Source organism: Petaurus breviceps, unplaced genomic scaffold (assembly GCF_028583685.1).
Source record: "Petaurus breviceps papuanus isolate PSGF00001 unplaced genomic scaffold, PetGlider_PUasm1.0 184, whole genome shotgun sequence".
NCBI lineage: Eukaryota > Metazoa > Chordata > Mammalia > Diprotodontia > Petauridae > Petaurus > Petaurus breviceps.
In genome coordinates this window covers 62,018-87,171 of record NW_027185793.1, presented here as the reverse complement: position 1 = coordinate 87,171, position 25,154 = coordinate 62,018, and the positions used below count along the sequence as shown (strand labels likewise).

General features: G+C 38.4%; 2 protein-coding genes across 2 annotated transcripts in view; both read left to right on the top strand.

The window, feature by feature from the left end:
- TMEFF1 (transmembrane protein with EGF like and two follistatin like domains 1) overlaps positions 1 to 10,474 on the top strand; it is a 150,389-nt gene extending 139,915 nt beyond the window's left edge. The window contains exon 10 of the mRNA XM_069088064.1: positions 9,343 to 10,474. Within this exon, the coding sequence (XP_068944165.1) occupies positions 9,343 to 9,427 (85 nt within the window). The 3' untranslated portion in view covers positions 9,428 to 10,474. The remainder of the gene's footprint in view (positions 1 to 9,342) is intronic.
- Positions 10,475 to 10,821: 347 nt separating this feature from the next.
- Positions 10,822 to 24,836, top strand: CAVIN4 (caveolae associated protein 4). The gene is made up of 2 exons (XM_069088066.1): positions 10,822 to 11,388; positions 23,892 to 24,836. The coding sequence occupies exons 1-2, from the start codon at positions 10,981 to 10,983 to the stop codon at positions 24,609 to 24,611; spliced, it is 1,128 nt and encodes a 375-aa protein (XP_068944167.1). The 5' UTR covers positions 10,822 to 10,980; the 3' UTR covers positions 24,612 to 24,836.
- Positions 24,837 to 25,154: the final 318 nt, after the last annotated feature.

The following is a 25,154-nucleotide window of genomic DNA, read 5'->3' as shown; positions in this document are numbered from 1 at the left end:
AGATAGATAGATAGATAGATAGATAGATAGATAGATAGATAGATAGAACCCTCTTCCCTAAGTCTTCTCTGGATGAAATAACCCCACTTCCTTCGACACAGTTCTTATGTGGCATTGAGACTGCCAGCATCCTGGTCTTCCCATGGCTGCCTTCAGCTGATTAGTGCCCTACCTAAAACGGGGCCAAAACTAACCATGGTATCCAGATCTGGTCAGAGGATTAAATCAGGGCATGAAAGAGTACTGAATTTGGCATCAGAGGACTTCTCTAGGTTTAATCCGGAAGTTAGTTTCACCCCTGGACTTATCACATTGGAAGTGCCCTTTGGGTCTGTGACAGCTCCTTCTTATTGACTGCTTTCCTTCCAGAACCTCTGTTTTAAGGAGGTTGCCCAGGTGAACTATTTCTTCTTCTTCAGGCTGCACTCCTGACTCTCATTCCTATGCCCATGGTCATTGCTTAATAAATCCTTGTTGACTTGTTTAAATTCTAACCCTGCTATGCACAACTTGTGTAAACTTGGGTAAACTACTTGACCTTCTGGGCTTCAGTTTCCTGTGCTGTAAAAACAAAAGAGTTTTGCTAAATCAGAGATTTTTAAACTACGGGGCTGTGAATTTTTTTATTATTTCATTTCAATATAATTGGTTTCCTTTTTAGTAATATTTTATGCATTTTAAAATACTATTCTTGGGGCAGCTAGGTGGCACAGTGAATAGAATCAGGAGGACCTGAGTTCAAATTCGGCCTCAGACACTTAACACAAATACTAGTCATGTGACCTTGGGCAAGTCACTTAACCCCAATTGCCCTCCAAAAAAAAAGGTAAAATACTGTTCTGAAACCCTCACTATTATGGTTCTCTTGCCTTTGATGTTTTTCAGCTTGTTCTTTCTAAAATGTGACCACAGCTGACTATAATACTCCAGACCGGGTCTAAAGCTTAAAAACAAAGATCACTAAAATGAAAAAAAAAAACCTAAAGTTTTACAGGGAAAACAAAAAGTAAATCATTATTCTGAGGAGTCTGTAGTCTTCCCAAGACTGCCAAAGTGGTTCATGATGCAATGTGTTAAGAACTCCTTTGCTAGATAATTTCTAAGGTTCCTTCCAGCCCTAAATCTTATAACTGTATGAAAGGTGCTAGAATCCAGAAAGGGGGTATGGGAGGTTACCGAATTTGCTCTCCTTTTTTTCTGTGGGGAAGGAGAAAGCATGGAAATTGTTCTGGCATGCTCAGCATGGAAGTTGAGAGACCAGAAATGCAATCCTACTTACAGGCCTAGACATGCTAGCAACTGGAAAACTCTTGGGCTTCTAAGAGACTGAGGAGGTGAAACAAGTTCCAAGAAAAGGGAGGAGACAGACAGTAAGGTAACAAGGGCTGTCAGAGAGTGTCAGTCAAGGCTAGTAACATGCACCTACTTTGTCCCCTATGGTGAAAGCATTGGTATCCCCCTGGAACCTGGGAACTGCTTTTTAGTTTCCTTAGGATGCTGTTGCTTTCTCCTGGTGAAGGTGAAACCAGAAATGATTATCTCAATCTTCACAAGTCATCTCATTTCACTCGTCTAGGCAGTCCTTACCTACTCACCTACATATTGCTTTTTAAAATGATATTTTATTTTTGCCCAGTTACATATAAAGACAATTTTAAATATTCATTTTGAAATATTCTCTCTTCTTCCTTCACTTCCCCCTATCCCCGAGAGAGTTAGCAATTTGATATAGGTTATACATGTTCAATCATGCAAAACATTTTATTGTATTTTTCACCACATATTACTTTTAATGACCCTTGGTAAGTAAATCAGATCTATGCAGTTATTAGAAAGCTTGACCCCAGTGGAAAGTGTTTGTCAAATTTTCCTAGATTCCTTTGTTTGGATCTCTAATTTGCTCCCATCAAGCTTCTCTACCTTGTATTATATTTTTCTCTAAATATGAGAGGCAACATGGAGTAATGGATAGAGAACCAACCTTGGAGTCAGGATAACCTGGGCTTAAGTTCTGCCTTTGACACACACTGGCAGTTTGACCTTGGCTGGTCACTTTCCATCACCCCCAGGTAACTCTTTAAAAGGATTATAAATCACAGAACATTTATTAATCTTCATTAGTAGTTAACATTTCCCCACCAGGAGATCCATATACCAATTAATTGTTGGTGGAATTGTAAAAAGATCCAACCATTTTGGAGAACAATCTGGAATTATGCCTAAAGAGTTATTAAACTGTCTATACCATTTGACCCAGTAATATCATTACTTGGTCTATTTCTGAAGATGATTAAGGAAAAAGAAGAGAACCTATATGTTTTAAAATGTTTATAGCAGCTCTCTTTGTGGTGGCAAAGACTGGAAATTGCAGGGATTCCTGTGGCTAAACAAGCTGTGATATATGATTGTGATGGAATACTATTGTGCTAAGAAATGATGAGCTCAATGATCTTAGAAAAAACACGGAAAGATGTTCATGAAACTGGAGTGAAATGAGCAGAACCAAGACAACATTGCATACAGTAACAGCAATAGTATTTTAAGAATGATTTTTAGCAAGTAAGTTATATTGTCTGTTATAAATATCCAAATCAACTATAAAGGATATATGAAGAAAGATGTTACCTGCATCCAGAAAAAGAACTGATATATCGAAGTATGTATAGAACACTCTATATATGTGTATATGTGTGTGTGTGTGTATACCTATTTGTGTCTAATGGTAGCCATCCCTAGGGTGGGGGGAGAAGGGAAGGAGAGGAAAGAAGAAGAAAAAAAAATTTACATGATAATTTTTTGTATATTTGAAAAAATAGCAAGTTAGGCATAGTGGATTTGCAGTTTCATGTACAATCTTTTTATTGTACTATGTTATAGAAAGGTTTTTTTTTATTCCATAAATTAAAAATAAAAATTTTAAAAATGAAACCCAAATCTGAACCCAAAATTTCCTAGCCATAGCCATTTTCTGGCCTCATCCCACCATGCTTCCTTGCACCAAGGAAGTGTATCTAATGCACTTTGTTCCCCATAATTTGTACATTTGTATATAAACATCTTAGGCAGTGGGTTTAGTGCCAGCTCCTTTCTTACATTTCATGTCCTGTGGAAAATCTGGGCATCTCTATCTCCTCTACATGTTAGTAAGATTTGTGGATATTTAGTCAATGTTCTCTCTCCTTTTTCATTTTTGATTAAATTTGCAGGACTCCAGGTCTACATTCTTAACTCATCCTTGCTATAGCAGTAGATACGATCTCTGGCCAGTAACCCGTAATTCCTTTTTTTTTGAGCCATAGTCAAGAAATAACTACAGCAACAACAAAATTTATATAGTGCTATAAGGTTTACAAAGCTCACAATGACCCTGGGTGATAGGGGCTATTATTATCTCCATTTTACAGTTGAGGAAACTAAGACATCAGAGTTTAAGTGACTTGCCCAGGGTCACACAGCTAGTAAGTGCTTGAGGTAAAATTTGAACTTAGGTCTTTCTCACTCCAAGCCCAGCACTCTTATCTGCTGTGTCACCTACTGGATTCTATTTTCAGACACTATCTTTGTAAGCAGATTTTCACTTATCAATTCTGCCTTTCTCTCTCTTCTTAAACTTTGCCTTTGATTGGTTTCAGTGATAAAAAGCACCATCTTTGCCCCTACAGCCTTCATTTCCCTGATCAAGACTTAATAGTATTTAGCAATACTGGCAGTATGATTTATGTTACCAGAACTGAATAATAATCATCCAGCTTGACAGGTCTGGGAAACTTCCCTGGCATCTCCTAGATACCTGCCCCACAAGAAAACAGCAGAGCTCTCTGTTATCATCAGATAAATAGCTGTGTCAGGAACCTACCAATCACCACTCTTATTCCTTTAACCCTTAATGCATTGTGTTTTACCTGATTGTACCTGAAGGTCAACACCATCACTCCTAGGAGTACAATCCAACAAAGGTTCCAGTTCCCTCTAATGAGGAACCTCATATCTATTACTTTTCTGTTAAGTGTTCTTTGGTCCTTCTTCCCTTTCTCCTCTGTTACATTCTTTTCCCTTCAGGGTTCTGACCCTGGTCAGAATTTCCCTCTGCTTCTTCAGATATTTTTATTCTTTGTTTTCAAGTGGAAGGCCTTCTTTAGTTTTTAAAAAGGAAACCTTCAGTCTCCTTGATAACTTACAGAATGGATGAATATTTGTCCAGGACCTTCACCTTCTCTTCTTTTTATTTTTTTATAAGCAATTGGGGTTAAGTAACTTGCTCAAAGTTACACGGCCAGTTATTTCTGGGTGTGGTGCTGAGTATCTGAGCCCAGATTTGATCCCCAAGTCATCCCGACCCTGGAGCCTGTGCTCTTACTCACTGAGCCACCTGGCCGCCCCTCACCTTCTCTTCTATGAGAGAGACCAGTCTAGATTCTGAGCATAGATAACAACAGTCATCTGGCCCTGGCAGAAATACAAACCTTGCAACTTCATGGTCTTTGTTGTCTATTTTATTGAAAGTATATGTAGTTCAGTGCTTATCATTCTTTTGCTTTTTTAATTAACTTTTTTCAATGAACAGAAATACATTTTCTCTCCTGCCAACCTTACCCAGGTGGCACAGTGAATAGAGTACCAGCCGTGGAGTCAGGAGGACCTGAGTTCAAATCCAGCCTCAGACATTTAACACAAAAACTAGCCATGTGACCTTGGGCAAATCACTTAAACCCAATTGCCCTCCAAAAATCAATAAATAAATAAATGAAAAGAAATACAAATATGCATAACTGAGCAAAACAAATTCCCAGAGTGCTTAGCATTCTTGCTAGTAGCTTCCCTAGAGAACTACTATGGCAAAGTAATTTTCTTCACTTATTTTGTATAATCATGGATCTCAGTGAGGAAGTCTTTTCATATTGTGGGATTTGATTCAATGAGCAAAATATCATCTGTAAATAGGAGCTTTGGGAAGACCTCATCATCTATAGGGCATCCTTCTTCTGTTCGGCCCCTTTCAAGGACATCCTCCATGAGCATAGTAAGCACTTTGTAGACCATTTAGTTTTTGTTTTATGTCTCACTTTTCCTTAATGATCAGAAGATCCTTCAACAGAATTATTCTTGTGGTTACATTTATCAAAAAATCTCAGCAAGTATGTACAAAGGACTCTTTGTCAGAGGAGGTTTTTTTTGTTTCTTATGACTCACCATTTCTTATATTTGTACAAAACAGTGAATAATCATACCCTGACTGGGAAAAAGAAGTGGTTTAAGGTTTAAACAAGTCCTGTCCTGAAGCATCTATTTTGAAGGCTTGGGACTAGCACCTTTAGCCCCGGCATCTTTGGGTTTGGACTTGGCAGGTTTGGCTCAGTAGACTTGGCTGCCTTGGGATTGGACTTGGCAGCCTTGAAATCAGGCTTGACAACACTGGTATCAGACTTGGTGGCCTTCGCATCAGATTTGGTGGTCTTGGGACCAGATTTGGTAGCCTTAGGATCACATTTACTGACAGAGGCAGACTTGGTGACCTTGTGGTCAGTGGGCTTGGCGGCCTTGGGGTCAGTGGTTCTGGCAAACTTAGAGTCAAGCTTCATGATCCTGAGGCCTGGATGTTTGGTGCTGACCCTAGGGCCTGGATGTTTGCTGGCCATCTTGTGGCCAGGAGGCTGGGCACTGGCCTTGGGGATCTTGGGCCTGAGGAGCTTGGCTTTGGAGGCCTTGGTGCTCAGGGCCTTGATGGCTTCGGCATTGTTAGCCTTCACCTTCTTCAGCCCCTTCTTATGTTTCTTGGCAAAGTACATGTTTCTCAGAAACTTGGGGTCAACCCCTTTCAGAGACTCGTATCTCTGTGAGCTAGGTTTCTTGATGCCATTTATGTGCCATTTTTGTGATTGCTTGTGGGTGGTATGGTTCTTAGACTTAACCATCTTGACACTGCAGCCTGTGCTAATTGGCACTCCACCAACCAGAAGAGGCCGAATTGAGAGACAGCTGGAGGAGTTTTAAAAGTCGAGATTTGCTTTGAGTTGAATGCTTTTTTTATTTTATTTTTATTTCCAATTCCACATTCTCTTCTTCCCACCACCCCCCATCCATTGAGAAAGCAAGAAATATTATACCCATTATAAAAGTCATGCAAAACATATTTTCCCATTAGCCATGTTCCTCAAAAAAATAAGTAAGAAAAATAAAGAAAAGGAAAAAATATACTTCAATCTGTACTCTAAGTCCACCAGTTCTCTTTTGGAGGTGGATAATATCAAATGCTTTTCTGTAATCAACATACCTTTCAGTCAATTGTGCAACCCCAAAGATGTGTTCAGATGCAGAGAACCATCAGTAAAACCTATTTCTTTCTTTCTCGTATTTCCCTTTTGAAGATATAGAATACTGTCAGAAAGATTTTAGAAATATGCAAAGTAGGCATGTGGATCTGTAGCTAATATTTTCTTGGTATCCTCTTTTGAGCATTAATACTACCTGAGTTTTTTCTGTTCTTTTATTCATTTTCCCTCCTTAAAATATCTTGAAAAACAATCCCTCAAGACTTTCAAGATTTGAACATGAAATGGATCATCTCTTTAAAATCACCAACAGAAGGTCATCCAGGCTTCGATTAAAGCCCCCTAATGAGGGGAACCCACCTCTCAAGGCAGCACTTCCCACTTTTGAATATCTTAAATTAGTAGAAATTTTTTCCCTAAATCAGAAGTCCTTAACTTCTTTCATTACTGGATCTCTTTGGCAGTCTGTTGAAATCTATGGGTACCTTGTCAGAATAATATTTTTTAATGCATTAAATAAAATACATAGGATTATAAAGGAAATCAACTACACTAAAAACAGTTATTAAAATATCAACAAAATACTTCCTTGTTGTCTATTCCGTCTAATTTGGCTGCTTTTCCTCCAAATGTAAAGTAACTATACATAAGGAGAAATTGCAAATTAAATAGAAACATGACTTAGAGATCAGGAAACAAGAAGCATTTAGAAGTTTGAATGATATAAAAGAAATTGGAAAAAATCAAGTTAGGCAATGACCTGAGCTAAACTCTACTGTGTCTGAAGAATTCATGACAGTGTGCCTCCTTTCTGAACTGGAGCAACCCACACTTATCTCTAGATCTGGGCTGCCAGTTCCTTCCGTAAGGATTTCCTGTCATCTGCCACCTGAGTATGGACCCTAAATGCGCACAGCATTTCCTGCCCAGCAAATTGTGTTCCACATTATCTTAGCTCAGCTTTCCCAGTCTCAGTCATAACAGCTCAGAAAGACCCCAGGGTTCTTCTTTCCATGGCAATTCCCTAGAATGGCTTCCATCTTTTTTCCAAGGGGTTCTTCCTTTCCAGGGTTTGGGTCTTTTGAGACCATCTTGGTATCCTGATGTGAAATCCCACAGAATTCTGACATCCTGGGACTTTATTCCAATGAAGAAGCATCCTCTCACCTCACTATGTTGGCTACTTGAAGTCTTGCTGGGGAGATCCCGTTAGGTGCTGACTTGTGTCTATTAGCATCCCAGTGAATACAGGTCAAAGCCTATAAAACAGCTTATACAGTTATCCCTTCCACATCATGGAGGTTAGGAGAGTGGTGCCCCCAAGATCTAGAAAATGCATGTAAAATTTTTTGGCCCTCCCTTCATACCAGAGAAGAAGTCTGAATTATTATGGTATTTAAAGATAAATTATGTTGATATCATATAATACTATACATATATTTTATGAATTTCTGAGTTTCTGAACTTTTTCTGTATCATTTGCTGACCTTTGCATGTCCTCTGTGACTTTCTAAAACTCCTCAAAAATTCCCATTTAATTTCTTATGCCAACCCTTGATATTTATTGAAACTGCGATGGGGAAAGTCACGATGTGGGAGGGATAACTGTTTATTTTTCTTAAATTGTAACTTATATAGACATTACATCACACATTGACCTTCTGCATTTTCAGTGTGCAGATATAGAGATGCCCTTGGCTATCTCTGGTTTTGGTCATCCTGTATGTACTTTTTTCTCTTTCTCTGTTCCTTCCTCTCACTCATAATTCCGTTATTCATAGTTCTCTTGTTAACTAATTTAGAAGATTTTATAGTATTTCGTTTCCCCTGTAGCACTGCCCCCAGTACAAATAGTCTTGTGCATATACTCAAATGGTCTTGCTAAATTTGGATCTTGGTTTGGCAATTCAAACTCTGTGACTTGACTCCAACTTTACCACCATCAGAATCCACTTCTGAGATTAGAAATCTCCCACCATGGCTGGAAGGGTCCTGATATAGGAATGTTTAATTTTATTAAGAACACTGATAGAACCATAAAATATCAGTGCTAGGAAGGACCTTTGAGATGATCTAGTTAAACCCCTCCGCCCCATTTTACAGACTAGGAAACTAAGACCCTTAGAAATCAAATGACTTGCTAAAAAAATACATAGTTACTAGTCTTTTCTGAGCATTCCAGTCAATTGAGGTCTTACTGTCATGTCAGGCTAGTCATTCCATCCAAAGACAGTGTGATATGATTGAAAGCATACTACAGTAGCAATCAAAAGAACTTTATTCTTGTCCTTCCTCTCAGCCCCTTGTCAGCTGTGTGACCTTAGAAAAGTTGCATAACCTCAGATTCCTCTGAAAAATAGTCATAGTAGTATTTGTTTCCACATCAAATGTATTAGCTGTATGTGAAAACATCATATAGATACAAGGCATTGTGAAGAAAGTACCTTAGAAACTGTAACATACTACTTGGATGCAAGCAGCACTCAGGAAATGGTTTATTTATGCCTTTTGGGTTTGTTTACATCAAGTGAATTTTTGAGTACAGGGTGTCCTAAAAGTCTTAGGGAAATTTCAAACCCTTCTACCCTTCAAAGACTCATCTTCCTGAGTTCAAATCCAGCCTCAAGCACTTACTAGCTTTGTGACCCTGGGCAAGTCATTTAACCTTGTTTTCCTTGGTTTCCACATCTGTAAAATGAGCTGGAGAAGAGAATGGCAAATCACTCCAGTACCTCTTCAAAGAATAACCTCAAATGGCATCACAAATTGTTGCACACAACTGAAATGAATGTAAACCAAGAAACCCAGTATTCTACATCACTATGAGTTTTTCCCGTGAAAGAAAAAATGTGCCCTACCCCTCTGCTCCCAGCTCTACAGAATAAATGGAATCTAGAGTCATACTAATACCCTCCCTTACCCTGAACAGCACATCATTCCTGTACCTCCCCCCCCCACTATTTATATATATATATTTTTTTTTCTTTGTGTGTGAAATCAGGGTATCTTGGAAAACTTATATAATATGCTAAATGCAATAATTACTTTATTTTTTTCTTCTTTTAAAAAACAGAAAATGCCCTAAGAACAACAGAGGACGTCGGCAGAAGCAAAACCTAGGCCATTTTACATCAGATACGTCATCCAGAATGGTTTAGCTCGATGACTTTTTATATGTACACCAACCATGTTACAAACATTTTATTATGTCTTTTTTTAAAGAATAGAAATTTATTTCAGAGGCCTTATTTTTGGACATTTTTAGTGGAACACTGTCGGCTTGTATTTAGAAAAGCATCAGCTCTAACAATTATAGAGTTTCTGTTTTGTGTTTTTAAATACTGAATTTCATTTTCTGTATCTGTAACACATGGTTATATAAGACTTGTACTTTATTCATGGAATGTAATATTTTTGCAAACCCAGATCACTTCACAAATGATTATAGAGTCTCACACACACACACAAAATCACAATAATCAAGCATGAACTAAAGGTAAAAGATGTTTACAGATTACTTTTCATACAAAAAAAACCCTAGAAGACACTGTGTTTAAATAGATATTTAAATGTTTTTGAGATTTAGTACATGATTTTTTTAGACACTGCTTACCGCATGAATTGTGAAGCTGTATATGTGTGTAGCTGTAAAATATTTATAAAATGTTTGGACTGTAAATTGAGCACTACTTTCCTTGAGAAACACTTCTTACATTTGAAAAATGTTATGGTGCTGATGTAACAGATCCATAAAAAGTGGGCCTTGGTAGATTTAGTTATTGTGATCATTGACTCTAAAAGGCAACAAATTGGAATCAAGCTTACTTTTTTCACTAAAACCATTTTAATACTCAAGCCACTTTTTTAAAGAAAATATTTGTTTTAACACAAAAAATAAATTGATTGTATTAGTGTTTGTGATTAAAATACAAAAAAAAGATCATTAACAAGCAGTGTTCTTGAAGAAAATATGCCAAGAGCTTAAAAAAAAAAGCCCTTTCTCCAAATTAGACTTCTGGTTATAGTTTTATTAATAGATTGTTGATGTTTGGAAGATTTGAAATGTGAGTAGGATGTATTCAACTGTTTAACATGTAGTTTAGACTTTCAGAAGTATGCATGTAGAATTTAATAATTTGTTGAAAATAAACAATTGATTTTAATATTTGGTTTGGAAAGCATGTTAAAATACAATGTTTTCACTATATATGGCCTCTGTTTTAGCGTGTCTGTTATGTGCTTTAATATTATTTGGTTTCTAGGTTTTAAAAGCAGCAGAAGTTTCAGGTTATAAACATTGATTTGCTTTTTAAAAGCAATTATTGCCTGAAATCATCCAGAGGAAAAAGAGTCAATGAAATGGGAGTAATAATACTGCCCTGAAAAATTTCCAGGTTGCTTTTCTTTTCTGTTTTCCTCTTCTGTTATTGTCGTCTTTGAGTCACTTGGTCTGTCAACAGACAATTTTAGAATAACCACTGCATGGGCTCAATGCCAAACTCGTTGACGGGTTTCATATTGCAGAACAATTGCATATGGATATTTCTAGTTATAAATACTTGACCAACCTCCAGGGGTGGAGTTTCCTACCCTTTAAACCTCTATGTGGCCAGCTGTCAAGCTAACTTTTTTGCTGTAAGTGCCAGAATTAATTGTGGGGATAGTTATATTTCAGCCACTGTATAGATAACCCTGGAAAAAAAGAAGCAAAATGGATCACAACAAATCAACTGCCAATGCTGACAAAATCCATCAGAATCGCCTGTCAGGTGTTTCAGTAGATGAAGACCAAGATGCGGCATTAACAATTGTGACTGTCCTCGACAAAGTGGCTACAATAATAGACAGTGTACAAGAAAGTCAGAAGAGAATAGAAGAGAGACATCGAACAATGGAAAATACAATCAAATCTGTCCAGATTGACATGCTGAAGCTTTCCCAGGCACACAGTAACACAGGATATATAGTGAACAAGCTTTTTGAGAAAACCCGCAAAGTCAGTGCTAATGTAAAAGAAATAAAAGCTCGTGTGGAGAAACATAGCCTCAATGTGAAGAAGGTGGAGACCAAGCAAGAGGAAGTGCTAAGAAAAAACAAATTCCGAGTGGTCATATTCCAGGTAAGCTTGCTCTCAGATTTATATTTATTACCCTAAGTTTCTTCCACACTTTTGTTATCCTACAAGTACTATCCAAAGGAAAGAGGTCACTCTGTATTACAGGGCTTAATAATAACATGGTATAGTGGAATGGAGCTTGGGGTAGGGAAGACAGTGTTAGCTACTTAGACTAAGAGAACTGGGACTCAAAATCTGGCCCTGCCACTTGTTACTTACCTAATGACCTTGGGCAAATTACTTAATGAGTATCAGTTTCTCTTCTATAAAATGAGGGGTCAAAATAAATGACTTCCAAGGTTTCTTCTAGCTCTAAAATCTCTGACACTGTAAAATGGGTCTGGGTTTCCAAAGGGGTTTCAGTATAAAATCCTCCTGATGGGAACCAGCATGCTATTATTAGTACCCCAAGCTTCTCAACCATTAAGTGTAAAGTGAACTGTGGATCAGTCAAGGCTATTTCTTGCCTGTGAAATGCAATATGAGGCAGGCTTTCTTAGCCCATTAGCTGTACATGACAATCATCTCTGCTGCTTTTTAACTTTTTACCTCATTAGGGATGGGCCAAAATAATAAAAATTCATTTTATATAACCTTATGTTGAAAAAATATAGACCATAGCAGGAAGGAGAGACATCAGCATTCTTCAAAGGTTGGGGAACTGAATGTAAGCAAGTTGATACAGTGCTGTCAGGAAGCAGTAGATTGGATCCTGACTCAGATAATAAGATAAGGCTGTGTTACCCTGGGCAAGTCACTTAACCTCTCTCAGGCTGAGTTTCCTCATGTGCAAAAGGATGGGTTTAGAATTGATTAGTTGTAAGCCCCCTTCTGGCTTGGAATATATGATCCTATGATTCTGTCCCACTTTCTGAGCTACATGCTCTATGTAGGCAAGTGGGAGGCAGAGTTATATAATAGATAGAGGACTGGCCTTGAAGTCAGGAAGTCTTAGATTCAAATCCTACTTTGGAAACACATTAGCTCTCTGACCACAGGCAAATCAATTTTTCTTGGCTCTCAAAAAAAAGTCTCTAAAATTGCATCAATGTAGGGAGTTTCCATATAGGGAAGTTCCCCATAGGGAATAAGCTACAGGTCTGGATCCCCCATCTCCCATCCCACCAAATAAGAGAAATATTTGAACTACTTTGTACTTCACATTATTGATCTTTAAAATGGGCAGCAGAGGGAAACTGTGTAGATACATGAGTTGTTGGATATCTGCCAAGTGGTCTAGGTAGCATGGGCCCCAAGCAAAGACACCAGACCCAACAACTGACTCCCAGAATTGTATTTTTAAATAGCAACCTCTGGCAAGACTTTCTGATAATGATGCAACCACTGAGGGCCAACATGCCATCCGCATCTGTGTTTATAAACCCTGAATGAAGGAGGGATGGGGCATCAGAGCTCCTACTGAGCCTGGTTTTTCTTGTAGGCATCTTTGACTCTCATCTGAACTGATCAGTCATTGCTGTCAAATAAAGTAGCTGGATAATTGTAATAAGACCCTCTTTTAGGGTCTCCCCACTCCAATATATCTTTCATTTTGTTGTCAAAGTGATTTTTCTAGAGTATAGATCTGACCATGTCACCCACACCCCTGCTCATTAAACTACAGTGGCTCCCTATTACTTCCAGGAGCTCATTGCAACCTGACATCTTTCTGTCTTTTCAGTTTTCTTACATTTTATTACCTTCCACATATTCTATGTTTCTTTTTTAATCTTTTTTAACTGAAACTTAAATATACAAGAAAAGAAAAAGAAACACAAATTTAAATATTGAAGCTTAAATATATAATAAGAAAAGGGAAAAAAGAATGTCATGTGCACAACAGAACATAAGAAAGGATTCAAAATGTATAGCAATAAATTTCCATACACTGTTACAGAATACAATTCTGTTGTATTCTGTGTTGAGACACATGCTCTACATTTCAACTGTACTGGCTTATTTGCTGTTCCTTGCACAAAATGTTCCATCTCCCAGCTCCATGCCGTTTTGCTGGGAAGGATGAAGGGAAGAAAGAAGAAAGGAAGGAGGGAAGGAGGAAGGCTCAGAAGGAAGGAAAGATGAAGGGAGGGAAAGAAGGAAGGAACTCCTTTCTCAAGGAAATACAATAAAGTATCACCAAATCCACAATCTTCAAATTCAACAAATTTGATAGTACCTACTATGTACAATGTACTATACTAAGAAGTGAGGATCTAAAATATTCAATAATATTAGGTGACTTTATAGAGAGTGATTTACCTTCCATCATCACATTTGATTCCCTCATCACACCAGCCTTGATAAAGAGTTGTCCCATGGTTAGACATTTTTTAAAATGTTATTTTATTTTTTAATTATACAGTAAAACAAGCATTTCTATAACATAGTAAAATAAAAAAAGATGATTACACATGAAACTGCAAGTCTATTATGAACAACTTAATGGTTAGACTTTTTGCAGTTAAGAAAAGTGAGGAATAAGGAACATAATCCAACTTCCCTAATTACATATATGCATACATAACAAATTCAGGATTCAGGTTCTGATCCCTGGACTCCAAATCTATTTGTTGTCAAATAAAGAATGCTTTTTGTCTATCCTGCTTCTTCAAACTAAAACTAGCTCCAGCTATCAAGAAATATTATGTGTATACATATACACATACACACATGTACATAAATGTATGTATGTTTATACAGGGCTTATACATGCATACATATATATGCTTTATATATGTGTATAAATGTGTATACTTGTCTATATGTGTGTGCGTCCTACTTTCCTCCCTCCCTTTCTCCCTTACTCCTAGAGCAGTGATTCCATCACTGTGTGTATTCCCTCTGATGACCCAGACTACAGCTTCTCCACACTTCAGGAGACCATATCACAAGTGGCTATGGCCAAAAACTTTCTTTCACTTTGCTTACCAAACTTCTCATGGTGAGCCTCTTTGATCTTAACTAGGCTGATACTCAGATTATAGACACAATCCAGGGCCCATCCTGCAGCTATTTCTGGCTTGGTAGGGATGGCCTTTAAGAATGAAGGGTCAGCTGGGTAAAGTATTCTTACACTAAGTTGAAGATATTAAATGGCAGAGACCATGTCCTGACTTTTCCCTCTAATTCCCTATTGTGTTCTATACAAATTGCTCAACCCATCACTGATTTTTTTCTCAGTTTTCTATCTCCTCTAATGGCCAGCACTTGATATACGTTTCTGAATTGAGTCCGTGAATGTCACAGAACATTATAGTATTTAGGGGTATAAGTCCTCTCATTTTACACATAAAGAAATTGAAGTCCCCAGAGGTAAAATGATTTGCTCAAGGTCACATACTAAATAGCAGAGACAAGATTTGAACACAGGTTCCTTAATTCTAAATCCAATGTTCCTTCCATTCATTATACCATACTACTAGTGTTAAGTTAAACACTAGGAAAGGATACACATTTTATGGATGCAATATTGTACTCTCCCCTTTAACTTATAGAAACACATAAAATCAAACCTGGAAGGCACCTTAGAAATCATAGGGTTCAATCCCCTACCTTTGCAGATAGGAAAATTGAGATCCAGAAACATGTCATCATTTACTCAATACTGCATGATTAGCAAAACTGACAAACACCCAGTTCTCTTGAATCTTACTCTCCTTCTATTTCTGTGTTTATTTATTATTTGGTCATTTCAAGGGTAACAGACTCTTTGTGACCCATTTGGGGTTTTCTTAGCAAAGAAACTGTAGTGGTTTGCCATTTCCACTCATTTTACAGATGAGGAAACTGAGGCAAACAGGGTTAAGTGACTTGCCACATTTCTGAGGATGGATTTGTATTCAAGTCTTCCTGACTCCAGGCCCAGTGCTGTATCCACTGTGCTGCCTTGCTTCTATTTCTATTTCCTCTATTTCTACTAGAAATAAATCTACTAGATTTCCTCCTGATTGTTGTCCATCATTATCACCTGAATTCTCATAAACAAAGTCAGTTTTATAAGTGTGATGTTGCTTTATGAAAGAAATAGAAGTTCTTAAAAAGTGAAAATTTACAGCCAACCCTAAGAGCAGCAGAATTTCTTTGTATGTAAAATGAGGGAGTTGGGATGGGTACAGGTATCACTCTCATGACCTTGTGGCTCATGGCCACAAGGGGTTGGAAAAACTCCTGAGTGAGGCTGAACCAGACTGATGTAATTAGGAGATGTTTAACAAAATAAAAAAAAATACAACACAGATAATGTTAATTTGTGATTTTCTAAGTCAGTACCTGGCCCTTAGGGATCTGTCTCTATTTGAGTTGACTACTTGTCTTCTTATACCCCTTCCAGCTCTAGTCTCTATGATCCCGTGAATCAGAAAGGGAGCATGTCAATCCCATGCCTGCCCACACTGGCATGTCAGGGCAGGCAGGAAAAGGGATGGGTTGGGAACACCAGAAACTTCCCTAAAAGGACTGAGGCTTTGGGGAGACAGGTGGATCTAGATAAATGATTAGCTCTTCCAAATTCCTTGAATTTTTTTGCCCCAGAAATCTATGTAGTATAGAGTTCTTGGCCTGAATCCCTGTTCCTGCAACTGGTCTTCCCATTCTCCTTAGCATGACCTATGCCAAAGAAAAGATATGACACTTTGAACACTATTATATTATATATCATTACTATGTACACACATACATATACACATATATGTTCTAGGTATGGTGATATATGATATAATTCCATTATACCATCATGTCAGGCATGTGATACTGTGGACTAAATCTAAATTTAGCTGGGACCAACAGATTCAAGGTTTTTAAAAAATGCAACAGGCACTCATGAACCAGAAAATCCAATTAAAAACTACTTTGAGGGGAGACTAGGCAGCACAGTGAATAGAGTACCAACCCTGGAGTTAGGAGGATCTGAGTTCAAATCCAGCCTCAGACACTTAACAAGTGACCTTGGGCAAGTCACTTAATGCCAATTGCCCTGCCTTCCCCCCTCCAAAAAGCAAAAATAAAATAAAATAGTTACTCTTTAAAAAAAAAAACTACTTTGAGGTAGTGGGGTGGAGCAATGTCTAAAGCACTGAACCTGGATTCAGGAAGGCCTATGTTCAAATCCAGTCTCAGATACTAACTGTATGACCCTGGGCAAGACCCTGTCTGCCTTCATTGGCTCATCTTTAAAATGGGCATAATAGTTGGCAACTACCTCCCGGAGTAGTTGTGAGGATAAAATGAGATATTTGTAAAGTACTTTCCAAACCTCAATCACTATATAAATACTTTCTATAATTACTATTTAATATTTTTTAAATTGAAAGTGTAGAATCCATGAATTAAAAAATACAAAATACAACTCCTCTCTCTTCAGTCAGAAACTTAGGAAAATGACTATGTGGTTGGAGCTCAGGACCTCTGACAAATCCAGGCCCACCCATCTATAGTTTAGACTTCAGGATGTGTAAAACTCCAGGCAGGGCTGCACTAAAGAGCAGGGAGGAGGGACCGCCACAGTCTCTTTGACCGCACATTCTCTCAAAGAATTTATGTTCTAAAGGGAAACAAAATATATGCACATAAGTAGATGACACATGCACGCACATAATAAACACGGCGTTATTTCAATAGAGGAAGCTCTGGCAGCTGGCAGGTTAGGTAAGGCTTCATACAGGAGGTAATGGTCAAGGTGAGCTTTGAAGGAGTCTAAGTGGCAGAGAGGAGTGAGGAGGGGACTCAGGTATGGTGGCCACTCCAGGGCGAAGGGACAGAAACTGGAAATGGAATATTTTGGGTGAGAAACAGCAAAGCAAGTCTGGCTATATGTTAAACAGAGAAGTCCCAGTTCTCATATTAGATAGTTGGTCTTGGGAAGGTCATTTCATCTTTCTCAAGCTTGGTTTGCTTACCTGTAATATGGATATAATAATACTTGGACTATTTGCCCCCAAGAAGTTGTCATGAGGAGAGCTATTTAAAGCTAAGAACGAGAGTTCTCATAAATGGGAATTGTCAGTTTTATGTCAAAACCTTGGGGGAATATAATTCTGGTTTTTTTAGCTGAAGTAAAAAAATGTGACCATCATCTATTTCTTAATTTGAATTTTCTTAGTGAAAAAATTCAGTGTTCTTATAGAACTCTCATTATTGCCAGCTAGAGTAAGACAAAGGATAAACAAACTAACAAAAAAAAACGTAGAGGGAAGACTGACTTGGTGTCCTTGGCCTTCCCTATTCTGGGCTCTTCCAGAAAACTCCCTTTCTAGTTCCTACATCAGCCTGCTTCATTTATCTTTTGTTACTTTTTCTTCTGCTTAAATTTTATTCTATTTATTTCTTCCTTATTCTTTGAGGAATTGTCGCACAGGTAGAATATCTATACATGCTCCTGCAGCAACTCTCACATTGTCCCATACTACTTGTACAAGGCCAAACACATACACACACATATATCCCTTTAGCCTTTGATGTATCACATGAAACAGAATGGTAGAATGGAAAGAGCATTAGTTCTAGAGTAACAGGACCAGGGATCAAACCCTGCTACTGACATGTGGGACCTTTATATGACCTTAGACAATTCACATCCCCCTGAACTTCAGCTTTGTCATTTGTAATGTTAGGAGGTCATGCTAAATTGTGTCTGCTGAGGGGGGGAAGAGAGAGACAGAGACAGAGACAGCGACAGAGAGACAGAGACAGAGAGAGAATTAGAGACAGAGCAGCCACAGAGACACAGAGAGAAGGAAATACAAAGAGAAACTACTGAAACAGAGACAAACAATGATAGTGAGAAATGGAGAGATTGGCCAAGGCGAATACTCCCCATGCTAAGGGAGCATGAATGTCTTTGGAGAACAAATGGTGTATTCAGCCTGTCCATTTGTTGTCTCTCATACTCACTACATAACCATCCTACCTTCTTCCTAGAGCATGCACTGCCTCAGTGATGTCTTTTATCCCCTTCTCCTATGCAAGTCATTGCTGATAGCATGCCATGACCTATTTATAGCTGCCATTTGTCTTTCCATTGCCACATATTTTCATGCATATGTTTCAACTGAATAAAGGAGAGTCTGTGGCTTGATAGAGAGAGAGAGACAGAGAGAAGGAAAGAAGGGAGTGGGAGAGAGACAAGGGGTGATTAAGGGAAATTGAACAAAGCAAACAAAAGATGTTATAATACATGTCAAATCCAGTTATGAGGAATGGGGTTTGAAAAGAAGATTCTGTATGTCTCTTTCTCTCTGTTGTTCTCTTTTTACAATGAATTCTCCACAATTAATCCTCCCCTGAAGTCCTCCCCTGCTTCTTCATCATGGCATGTAGGTGGCCCTGGGTTCTTGAAGACTATGCCTTAAGATGTGACAGGTCCTTTCAAGCCACTTGATGACAAAAAAAAAAGTCTTTCATCTGAGGACCAGCTTATATAAATTCAGGAAGGCTCATCACCATATTGGCAGCACTGGTGAATTCTTTTCTTTCACAGCAACCTACAAAGACCAAATGCAAAGAGGACTTCAGATACAGATCCACATCTATGGAGAAAGTTCCTCCACAGATGAAACCATAGAGGTTTGCAGTTCTGAAATGTTGCGTCTCACTTCTCCAACTTCACTAAAAAGTTGGGTCCCCCAGGAATGAGAGATACTCTAATTAGGTTCAAGGTGATCTGTGAGTCCACACTCCTAGCACTATAATCCCCAAGCTTCACTGACATATCTGCCTTCAGTAGTCAGCTAAGAGGACAACTGGCTTAAAGCAAATACATTTATTTCCTGAGATAGCATTGTAAGAATAGTAGATATAAAATATTTCCCCCATAAACCTGGGACATGTTTGGTCATTTCAGTCATGTCTGATTCTTTGTGACACCATTTGGGGTTTTCTTGGCATAGAAACATAGAAAACATAGAAACAGCTCATCTTACAAATGAGGAAACTGAGGAAAACAGGGTTAAATGAGTTGCCCAGGGTCACAAATCTAATAAGTGTCCAAGGTTAGATTTGAACTCAGGAATATGAGTCTTCCTGACTTTAGGCCCATCACTCTATCCACTGTACCACCTAGCTGCCCACAAAGTACTATTACTGATATATAAAGGTAAGGAGAAGGAAACCTCCTTCCAAAGCTGCACTCAGAAAGAGGTGCAAGGGGAAAAAACAAAGTACAAGTGGGTTCTTCCTCAATACTCACTTCTCAAATGCCAGGATAACCCTGATTTCAGATCTTTCTTATTTTATAAAAGCCACCAGGAAATGGCTCAATTATGAGCCAGTCGCTAACTGACCTTATAATTCCAAAAAGGTGAGTGAGGAACTTCTTCACACCTCCAAAAAGAGTAAAGAAATATATAAGCATTAAAAAAATACTTCCTTTACACTGGTCAGTCAAAATCTGAGATGGATATGTCTTCTATAAGGTGCAAATGGTCAACTTCCAAATCTTTCCGTCATTTTGTTTCTGTTACCTGTCCTTTTTATCTTCTAACCTCATCAAGTGGTTTGGAGGGACCCCAAGGTTCCCTGATCAACCCCCTGCTAAAAAGAATAATCCTGTGTGACCAAAGCTTCTCTGGGTACTGTCTGTTCATTTAAGAGACATTTTATGGCGTTCTGTTTTTGCAGAGAGAGGAAGAGAAAAGCTAAACTCTTCAGGTTGGGATTTTGCGGGTTTTGTGGCCATCAGATACTAATTTTTAACTCTTCTCTTCACTGAGGGACTCAGAATGTAAACAAAGCATTTTTTCCCTTCCTTTATTTTCTTGCTTTCCCTTGACCCTCAAACATGGTTAATGTGGAAATATATTTTGTATAACTTCATAGGTATAATGGATATCATATTTCTTGATTTCTCAGTGGGTAGAGGAGGAGGTGAAGTGAGGGAGAATTTGGAAACTGAGAATAAAAATATATTTTTTTAAAGGAGGCAAAAAAATCCCCAAGCCCAACCTTCTCTTCCCCCTCAATCTTCTACTCTTAAGTCAGACCTTCCTACTGATAGTGCAGCCTGTGGCTACAGCAGGTGTTAAGAGTGGGGAGGAGTTGTAAGGAATTTTGATCCCTCCCACCACCACTGATTCATCAGAGCAACAGGGTTCCTACACATAATTTCTTATTTCATCTATCATCCCTGTGCCCAGTGCCAGGGAATTTTAAGTAACAAAAGACAGAAGAGATGTTAAAACAAGCAGAGCAGAAGAAAGTGGCTGGCTATGTGTTCTTTTTTACAAGGGAGAGCTATTTGGGATGAGAGACAGTTGGTGGGTAGTTACAATGAAGATGAAGAAATGTGTCAGTGACACATTTTAAATACAGAGAAATGAACAGAAAGAAGGTCCAAGGGGGACACTAATTAGTAGGACGGTTTTGTTGCTACTGCGTTAAATTTAATATGGGTGTATCTTGGAGATGTTGGGGTTTGGTTCCAGACCACCACAATGAAGTAAATAGAGCAATAAAATGAGTCACATGAATTTTCTGATTTCCAAGTGCATATAAGTTATGTTTATGTTATACTATAGTTTATAAAGCAATTGGGGTTAAGAAACTTGCCCAAGGTTACACAGCCAGTTTTTTTTGTGTGTGTGGATGTTAAGTATCTGAGGCCAGAATTGATCCTGGATCCTCCTGACTCCAGGGCTGGCGCTCTTACTCACTGCGCCACCCAGCCACCCCAATATTATTATATTTAAGAGCAACGTACATTGACCCAAGGGAAGTTCTCAGCAATCTTTGTTCCTGGGGAGACAAAGCTTAGCAAGGCCACAAGATACATTGCCAGTGTCCTCATTAATTCATTCTCTGTCTGCAGAACAGTCCTAGGACCCCTGAAAGCATTAGCAAATCCCTCTTCCAGGATTTCTGTAAACATACAACAAGAAAATCCTTCTTCAGGAGCTCTGAACCAACAGACAGGTTCCAGAACCTCTGCAACAACAGCACTGTCCTTCACCAGTGGACAGTATTCACTCTCTGTCTGCAGAACAGTCTCAGGAACTCTGAACCGACAAGAAGGTTCCAGAACCTCTGCAACAACAGGACTGTCTTTCACCAGTGGACAAATCTGGCAAAACAACACCAAAACAGACAAAATACCAGCATAACAGCTATGTCTCCTTAGTCCTTGGCAGCTCTGGGTGGCAGCTCTCAAAAGTCCTGGGCAATTCAAATTGGCCCTCTGCTTCCAAAAAGTTCTTCTGCCTCTCTCTTTGCTTGCGTCTCTCTAAATTTACATCACCAGCTCCTCCCAGTTCAGCTCTCTCTTTTCACATCAACAAGTCCATCCCACAAGTGGGATTCACAAGCTTAAACACAATCAATCCAAAAACCAAGACAATACAGGGGGATCTTTAAATTCCATTACTATTACAGGGTGGAGCAGTCAGAATACACAAACATTCCATTTATCTCTTAAGTTCACCATCTTATATGGGCATGGTTTGTGGAGTCCCAAAATAATTACAGTAGTAACAGCAAAGATTACTGATCACAGATCATAGTAACAGAATAATGAAAAAGTTTGAAATATTATGAGAATTACCAAAATGTGAAAGAGACACAGTGTGAGCACATGCTATTGGAAAAATGACGCTAATAGACTTGCTCAATGCAGGGTTGCCACAAACCTTCAATTATAAAAAATGCAGTATATGTTAAGTAAAAAAAGCAAAGCTCAATAAAACGAGGTAGGCCTGTACACACTTTAAAAAAGCTAGACAATATAAGTTCACAGTTGCATACACCACTGTTTTTCTATTTTTCTTTAATATTGAGAATGCTCATGTTTATTGATATTTGTTAAGTTCACAGGTGTGATAGTAATGGAATATAAAGATCCCTGTGTTGGCTTGGTTTTCAAATTGATTGTGTTAAAACCCAGAGCTTGTTAATCCCACCTGTGGGATCGACTTGATGTGAAAAGAGAGTCCTGAACTGGGAGGAGCTGGTGATGTAGATTTGTAGAGACACAAGAGAGAGGCAGAAGAACTTTCTTTTTGGAAGCGGCACCCTCGTGGAGGCAGAGAGAGACTGAGAGGATTGCTGAGGGCCACTTTGAATTGCCCTGGACTTTTGAGACCTGCCCCCGGAGCTGCCAAGGACTGAGGAGACATGGCTGTTTTGCTGGTACTTTGTCTGTTTTGATATTGTTTTGCCAGATTTGTCCACTGGTGAAAGACAGTCCTGTTGAAGAAGTCCTGGAACTTTTCTGTTGGCTAAGAGCTCCTGAGACTGTCCTGCAGACAGAGAGTGAATGCTGTCCACTGGTGAAGGACAGTGCTGTTGTTGCAGGGGTCTGGGAACCTTTCTGTTGGTTCAGAAGCCCTGAAGAAGGATTTTCTTGTTGTGTGTTTACAGAAATCCTGGGAGAGGGTTTTGCTAATGTTTTCAGGGGTTCTAGGACTGTTCTGCAGACAGAGGATGAATTAATGAAGAGACTGGCAATGTATCTTGTAGCCTTGCTAAGCCTTGTATCCCCAGGAACTAAGATTGCTGATTAATCACACTTAGTAAATGCTGTATTTTGAATGATGTCATGTTTTGACCTTCTCTGTTCTTAATTTGTCACTGAATAAAATGGAGAGCACCTATGCTGGTATTCTGAACCTTGGGAAGTTGCCTTTCCTTGGCATTACATTACAACAGGGAAAATAAAATTCATATAAAAAAAGAAATCGATTGCCTCATTGGGCAAGTTGTTTTTCCCTTTGAATCTTCCTTTGGTTTTAATTTGCTAAACTGATTTAATATGTATTTGAAATAGGATTTTTTTTTAATTTTTTGCTTTTTTGGAGGGCAGTTGGGGTTGAGTGACTTGCCCAAGTTGAAATAGGATTATTACTATGTATTGTTATATATTATATATATCTTATAGGATTATATATTATTATATTTATTTTTACATTATATTATGTTACATTACATTACATAATATTATGTTATGTTACATTATATTACATTATCATATTATAGAATTATTACCTATTGGTCAGTTTTGATTCTAAACTTTTTGAAGTCTTTTTTGATTTAAAAATACTTTGTTTACTATGAGGCTTTTGGATGAATTTCTCAATACTTACTTGCTTTTCACTATCTGAGATGGTCTTTTGTGTAACTAACATTTGGTGGGATAGCATCTTGGAAAGTGGCTTGAACTTAAAATAATTATGCCTCTAAGATATCATTGAGGGGGCAAACAGATGTAATTCTAGTCTGATACCCCTCTTTTTACAGGAAAGCTTTGTGGCTCTAGTAACCTCTGCAGTTCTTTCTCCTGCACCCCTCAGGGCAGGAATCAGAGTCTCCCCAGAGATATCTATCCATGCCTCCCCTCACATCATTGGTTGTGTGACCTGGGGCAAGTCACTCCATCCTCTTAAGCCTGTTTCCTCTTCTAGGAAGTTGAAGGTTTAGGGCCTAATATAACTTTCTCTACCTCCCTCACAGGGATATTGTAAAACTTTAAATGATGTAGAAATGGATAGTATAATAATTTCCATTATTTTCCTCTCCCCACACAGGAGGATGTCCAATGTCCTACATCTCTCTCTGTCGTTAAGGAAAAAAGCCTGCTTGAGAATATACAAGAAGATGAGTTCTGCCTCCCAGATGATCTCTCTTCTGATGAAGAATATGAAATTGAAGAAAGCAGAGCTGCCCAGTTTAAAAAGTCAGGAAAGAAGCAAATCGATAACATCAAAAAGGCCTTCTCTAAAGAAAACATGCAGAGGACAAGAGAGAATTTTGACAAGAAAGTAGACAGAATTCGGACTAGAATTGTGACTCCTGAGAGGAGAGAAAGGATCAGGCAGTCGGGAGAAAGACTGAGGCAGTCAGGGGAGAGACTGAGGCAGTCAGGAGAAAGACTGAGGCAGTCATCAGGAGAAAGACTGAAGCAGTCTGGTGAAAGATTTAAGAAAACAATTTCTAAAGCAACTCCAACAAAAGAAACTTTCAAGATGCATCTCCATAAGAAAGGCAAAGGACAAACTACCGCAGAAGGCCAAGAAGGCATTCAGGATATGGGCATGGATATCTTTGGCAGCAGGGGGGCTCAGGAACCCCTAAATGAGCTCTACACAGAAATGACTGCTATAGCCGAGAATGAACAAGGCAGGGAAGTATATCTTTCCCAAGCAGAAGAGGAAACCCAGGTTCCTGTGGAAAATATCGATTTGCAACACAAAATAAAAGGAAGCAATGACGAATCCCTTTTGCTGGATTTAAAACAGTCAGCGTAAAAGGGAACCAAAAAGCCTTTGTGAGTCTGCTTCATCAAATAATTCTAACTAGAAAAGATAGTAATTTTTATTTTTAATATAATATAAAGATAGATAAATGCTATTGTTTCATTTAGTGTATTCCAGGCTATCAAGTATATTTTAATAAGCCAGGCAATATAAAAATCTCATTTTATTGGCATTTTCCTGCCGTCGTTGAGGAATAAAACCCTAATGAGCGATGAAGCTTTTTTGTTGCTGTTGTTTAGGTTATTGGATTTTGCTTTTACCTTCACAAGTGTGGAAATATCTCTGGTCCTTTTTCTCTCTGTGGAGGGGGAGGGAAGGATTACAAAGTCTGAAACTAAAAGAAGGTTATCTAAAAGAAACAAAAGAAATTATTTAATTGATGTGTTCACATGCATATGAACTCTTGACTTTTGGCCCATTGGTAACAGCAGGAAAGTTATTATAGTAATATCAGATGCAACAATATTTATATAAATTTTGTTTTAAGATGTATCTGCTTACACACTCAAAATTCAACCATTTGAAATCCTTGCA

Coding starts and splice junctions, on each gene's coding strand:
- CAVIN4 (XM_069088066.1), top strand. CDS start 10,981: ATGGATCACAACAAATCAACTGCCAATGCTGACAAAATCCATCAGAAT. Junction 11,389..23,891: donor TCCGAGTGGTCATATTCCAG/GTAAGCTTGCTC, acceptor CTCCCCACACAG/GAGGATGTCCAATGTCCTAC.